The sequence below is a fragment of the Anolis carolinensis genome, unplaced genomic scaffold (genome assembly GCF_035594765.1).
Source record: "Anolis carolinensis isolate JA03-04 unplaced genomic scaffold, rAnoCar3.1.pri scaffold_11, whole genome shotgun sequence".
Taxonomy (NCBI): domain Eukaryota; kingdom Metazoa; phylum Chordata; class Lepidosauria; order Squamata; family Dactyloidae; genus Anolis; species Anolis carolinensis.
In genome coordinates, this window is record NW_026943822.1 from 406,247 (window position 1) to 412,910 (window position 6,664).

At 37.7% G+C, this 6,664-nt stretch overlaps 1 protein-coding gene across 2 annotated transcripts in view; it reads right to left on the reverse strand.

Annotated features, from left to right (window-relative positions):
* Window positions 1–6,664, reverse strand: part of map2k5 (mitogen-activated protein kinase kinase 5) — a 154,082-nt gene that overhangs the window by 137,048 nt on the left and 10,370 nt on the right. For both annotated transcript variants that reach the window (XM_062963086.1, XM_062963085.1), the window contains exon 4: window positions 3,250–3,319. In XM_062963086.1, the coding sequence (XP_062819156.1) occupies window positions 3,250–3,319 (70 nt within the window). The remainder of the gene's footprint in view (window positions 1–3,249; window positions 3,320–6,664) is intronic.

The window sequence follows — 6,664 nt, forward strand, 5'->3', positions numbered from 1 at the left end:
TTACAAATTAAGCACCAAAACATCATGTTATACAACAAATTTGACAGAAAATGTAGTTCAATATGCAGTAATGTTATGTTGTAATTACTGTATTTACGAATTTAGAACCAAAATATCATGAGATATTGAAAACATTGACTACAAAAATGGCTTGGATAATCCAGAGGCTTGGATAAGCGAGTCTCGGTTAAGTGAGACTCTACTGTATATGTATTTCGTAGAAACAGGTTTTAATATGTGTATTTTATATAACGATTATTGTGTTTTTAGACATGTTGTAACCAGCCTCAAGCCACAAATAGAGGTGGACAACAACAACAACAACAATTCATTTGGACTTCAGATCTTCCAAAGCTGGTTCAAAAGTCGTCTTGGTGAGCTTTGCAAAATCTCTCTTGTATGGGTATGCCAGACAAGTGTGGTGGAAGCTCTTTCTTTGGAGGCTTTTAAACAGAGGATCGATGGCCATCTGCTCGGGGTGCTTTGATTGTGGTTTTCCTGCCTGAAGGCAGAAAGGGGTTGGACTACATGGCCTTTAGGGGTTCCTTCCAACTCTATGATTCTGTGGTATGAATTCAGTGCTAAAAGCACATGTTTTATTCAATATTCTCATGTGAAAAATTAAAAGTCGAGGACCAAACTCAAGTATCCCAGAAAGATGTCAAAAAATAAATAAATACCATGTGAATGAAGAGCATCTCCTTAGCTATTTACACAAGACAACGATATGTATAGATTGAGGGATGAAATACTGCAGAAGGGAAAACAATTGTTTCTTAAAACCCTCAAACTCCACCCGGACTTCCTTTCCCATGCCCCCTTCTCTGCAGCCCCTGCCCCCCCCCCCAAAAAAAACCCACGTTAAAACCACAAAGGCTTCCAGCTATATGTTCCAGACAGTTCCCATTTTAAAACTACAGTGCCCTACAAATTGTATGTTAAAGGGCCTGTCAATTTTGATTGATTGTCTGAGAAAGGATGAATTTGGTTCTCCCCCTCCCTCCGCTCCCCCTTCCTCAGAAAACACATGCATTTCACTCCTGGGTTTGACAGCAGGAAACAAAGCGATTTATTAGTCAGAAGGACACAGATGATAGTTATTAAACACAGCAGTTAGGCGAGGACCGTGCAATTTAAACTACATTAAACATTACTATTGTGTTTTTAAATAAGAAATGCAACATTGTCAGCCCGAGAGTGGAGGACGGGAGTGTGGAAAATCTGAAAATGATCCAATGAAAAGGCCACCAGTCATTTCTCGTTTGGAGAATAACCAGGAAAGGGGGGAATCTTTCCCGTTCAGGGTGCATCTGCACTGTGCTATTAAATGGAGTTTAATACCACTTTAACTGCCACAGCTCAATACTATGGAATCAGGGGGACTCTAGTTTGGAGAGGCATTGGCACTCTTTGGCAAAGAAGATTAAAGACCCGGTAAAACTAGAACTCCCAAAATCCCATACATAAGACATGGAGTTTTCCTGCCTTTGCTCTCGACTCCCTTTTGAGACTCCATTCGCATCTGTTAGACGACCGTCCTGTTAGTTAATTGCCCAATTCAAACTTCAGAGAGTTATAACTAATGGAAAGCCCACCGTGTTTTAATTGGGAAGCTCATGTTATGATTATTTGTACAGTATCAGTTAGCAGAGGAAGGGTTTTTAATTTTTAATTATTTCAATTAATTTATTGCAAGGAGCGTTACTTGGAGAATTTAAAACCGCTCCTCTTTTAGCAATTAACAACCACCCTTTTAGAGGTGGGAAAAGGGGAATACGCTTCAGCGGAACAGAGGAGGTGATATGAACATGCCAAGAACAAGCCTTTATTCCAAGGCCTTAATAATGTCCAACAGACCTCAACAACCTCTGAGGATGCCTGCCATACATGTGGGCGAAACGTCAGGAGAGAATGCTTCTGGAACATGGCCAGACAGCCCGGAAAATTCACAGCAATCCAGTGATTCCAGCCAGGAAAGCCTTTGACAGCACAATGTCCACATTTTTGGAGTCTCAAATAGGCAGAGAAAACATAACCGAGGGGCACGTTTGCCTCCGTGGCCCCAACATGTGTCTCTGTGTGTGAACTATGAGGGCCTTATGGATTTCACAGTCAGAGGTGGGTTATACAAATATAAAATATATACCCTACAGCACTTGATATTCATGGGTTGCTTCTCATCCAAGTACTAACCAGAGCTTGATCTGCTTAGCTTCCAAGATCAGATGGAATCTGTATTATTACTCATTTGTTCTGATCTTATGTGTTTTATTGTATTTTTATAATGTTTAAATTGTTTATTTGATTTACGCTATTACTGTTTTGTTTTGATATTCATTGCAATTGCTTTATTCTGTTTTGTTTTGGGCATCAAACCATGTTAGCCACCCTGAGTCCCTTCGGGGTATTATTATTATTATTATTATTATTATTATTATTATTATTATTATTATTATCTGGTGCACTTCAGATATTTATATTGCTTGGTTCCAATATGTGTAAGCCTCATTTAAATTACCCCTCTGGGTGATACATACATACATACATACATACATATATATATATATATATATATATGATACAGTAGAGCCTCACTTATCCAACGTAAATGGGCCGGCAGAACGTTGGATAAGCGAATATGTTGGATAATAAGGAGAGATTAAGAAAATGCTTATTAAACATCAAAATAGGTTATGATTTTACAAATTAAGCACCAAAACAAATTTGACAGAAAAAGTAGTTCAATACGCAGTATTGCTATGTAGTAATTACTGTATTTACAAATTTAGCACCAAAATATAACGATGTATTGAAAACATTGACTACAAAAATGCGTTGGATAATCCAGAACGTTGGATAAGTGAGTGTTGGATAAGTGAGACTCTACTGTATATATATATGCATAGTATTAAAAGTTAGCCTAAACTATTCCAAAGTTCTTTGTCTGAGTTGCCCCACTGAATCCCATTTTGGGGAGAAAGATGAGATATAAGTGAAATAACTAAATAATAAACAAATGGATGTAGGAAATACTTCTTGTTGTTGATGCTTTAAAATAGGTAACAATTGCACAAGTAGAATGCAGAGGTGCATTGTGTATATTATGTATGCAGATGTCTTAACGTCACTTGTTGATATATGGCAACCCCATGAATTTCACGGCATGCCAAAACCTTCAGAAAACAGAACTGCTGGTGTGGGGTAGCTCACAGTATCACCAGTAACAATTAGGACTTGTTTAGGTATTACCTCTTGGGTAGATCTGCAGAGGCACTATCAACTGTCCATTGACTTGCTGCTCCATTACTGTTGTATAATACTGCAAAAAAGATGAGAAGAAGTGGTTACTGGAAAACGCACAGAATGGCAATGTGGCTTGCATGGCTTGCTGAATTCACATTCTGCAGGGCAACAAAGGAGATGAATCAGGCTCTTCCAGATGCTGTTTGGCATTAGACCACGTGTCAAACTCAAGCCCCATGGGCCAAATCTGCCCCCCCCCCCCATGTCCTTTTATGTAGGCCTGCTACAGATGCTGGACTAGGTAAAGGTAGAGGTTTTCCCTTGACATTTAGTCGTGTCCAACTCTGGGGGTTGGTGCTCATCTCCATTTCTAAGCCCAAGAGCCGGCGTTGTCCATACACACCTCCAAGATCATGTGGCCACTGGCATGACTGCATAGAGCGCCGTTACCTTCTTGCTGGAGCGGTACCTATTAATCTACTCACATTTGCATGTTTTGAAACTGCTAGGTTGGCAAAAGCTGGGGATATCAGTGGGAGCTCACCCTGCTTCCCAGACTCAAACTGCCAACCTTTTGTTCAGCAAGTTCAGCAGCTTAGCGGTTTAACCCGCTGCGCTATGGGGGACTCCCAGATCCTGGACTACAACTCCTGTATTCCTCATCATGAGACATCATGACTAGAGGTGGTGGGGGTTGTCGTACAGTGAAATCTGGAAAACTGCAGTTTTTTCTGTTCTGTCAGGAAAGTCGGGTTTAGGTTCAGATACAAGGCTTCTGAATATGATGCTTGGCTTGAAAATGTCTTTTAATCTTTCCCAACCTCAGTGCGGTTGGGTTGCAATTCCAATTATCCCCAGTCTGCATGACGGATGATCAAAAGTTATTTATTATTTCATTCTGATCTTCTTCTTATTATTATTATTATTACATTTATTATTTCATTCTGATCTTATTATTATTATTATTGCATTTATTAATTTACTCTATTTATTATTACATGTATTATTTACCTGTATTTTTATTATTATTATTATTATTATTATTATTATTATTATTATTACATGTATTATTTTACTCTATTATTATTAAAAGGATACATAAGCACATCTACATTGAAGAAGATGAGAATCATGATTTGATCAGAGTTGGACAGTCTTATCTTAAATTTGAGCTTTATGTAAATATTCAAAAACATTTAACCTACGGATGCCTCAATTAATGTAATTTTATTGGGATCTATTTTTATTTCTGAAATTTACCACCCTTGGCTTATACTGGAGTCAATGTTTTCTCAGTTTTTTGTGTGGCAAAATTAGGTGCCTCGGCTTATATTTTGGTCAGCTTATTCTAGAGTATATATGGTAGTTGTCCCTCTGTATTCATGGAAACTCCCTCCATGGAATCAACAGCCCTTTGAAGGCTGATGTGGCCCTCCATAAAAATGGGTTTGACAGCCCTGTATTAGACACTTCCTTTTAACAGATTTACAACGTGGCTTGTGGTTTGGTCTGTCACCGAATAGAGAAAAAACATCCCACTGATGATGATGACAATGACATTAAGGCTCGCTTGCTTGATGAAACCTTACAGGTATCTCTACACCTGAAAGGAAGTGGTTTGATGGACACTCCTTTATTTATTTATTTATTTAATACATTTATATCCCGCCCTTCTCACCCCGAAGGGGACTCAGAGCGGCTTACAAATTAAATTTACATACAATATTATATTATTAGCATAGCACAATACTGGCAATAAATTACCATATTGTACTATATCTATATATTGTAATATTATTAATAATATTACATGCAATATATAATTTATAATTAATATTATTATATTGCATTATTAGTATTATATTGTCTTACAAAATAATATTATTAATATTATGTGCATATACAATATATTATAATATTATATATTATTGTAAATTATATTATATATGTATATATGCATGTGTGTGTAAAGACTTTATAGGTCTTTAAACAGATTGGGAGTGTTTTAGTTATAGGAGGGTCAACTAGATGACATTTCTAGACTATATGATAACTATGACTCTTTGAATAATTGAGGTTCCATACTTGGGGACAACTGTACTAGGTTTTACAGGCAACCTTCCACATTTGCTATTATTTTCCCCGAGACAACATCTATCTAAGAATCTCCAGGTCCTCGGAATGACTCTATGGCCAATTTCCGCTGGACGTTGCTCACTGGAGGCCTCAGTTTTCTTCAGGAGCATCTCTAGCTCCTCCAACATGGCTCTACAGTCACCTTCCAGCAAAAGCCGAGCACAGAATCACACTAAAGGGCCTAGAGTTTCCCAGGGAGAACATTTTAATCAAATTCACAAATAATCCAATACATAATAGTCAAAACTGCAAATGTGGAGGGTTCTAAAACTGGACATGTTCTAAGCAATGTCCGGTTGTAGAACCAGATCTTACGAAAGTCCCATTCATTTCAGCAGAGAGGTTTCCAGTATATCTCGCCTTGTGTTTCCTTTAAAATAATAAAAACCCGCAATGTGGCCTTCTCCATTACTCAAACGGAGATGACAAGTAAATGAAATATCAATCATGTCAGCTGTCAACCTTTTGGGACAGCAATAACTGTTAACAAGTAGTCTGGAAAAATTGTCCAAAAATGATTTGTCCTCCACATATGAGCACTGGAGGTTGCCATGGAAAGTTAAGATGCCAGTGGCTATTTGGAACACTGTTCAGGTATTCTTTTTAATGGAAAATTTGCCAGTTATTGATCCAAAACATGTACCCTTTGCTTCCAGATGGCTGCAAGCAACTTTCCAATCAGTGGCTGTCAAAAAAATTACTGCCTTTTTACACCAATGGAAGACAGTGCTGGCAGTTCAGCTCTCCTGTCACTTAATTCCTCCTTTTAAATTAACCAACAGCAGAATAAGAAATTCATTTTAATTACCTTGTTATAAAGCTTGCAAAAGTATGTAATTTTAAAGGAGCAAAAATCTGTACTGCCCTTCACCATAAATTATCAAACACATGACAAAACTTTAGAAATAAATTCAGATATGAGGTTCAAATGAAACAAAACATATTTTGGGCTCAAAGCCTATTCAGAAGATGTCCTGTAATATACAATTTGTTTTGTTGGGAGTTTTTTTCCAGTTGGCAACTAGTTTTTAGATTTGCTTTTCTAGAGCAGCGATGGAAAACCTATGGTACTCCAGATGTTTCTGTATTCAAATTCCCATCAAGCCTAGTGAGGACCGCCACTGGGAAAGGATGAGGACTCTATAGCCCAACTACATTTGTTCTTCAGGTGGCCCATTATGATATTGTAATAATAATAATGGTAATGATAATAACTTTATTTTGTACCCTGCCTCCATCTCCCCAAAGGGACTCAGGGCAGCTTACATATGGCACAAGGTGCCTA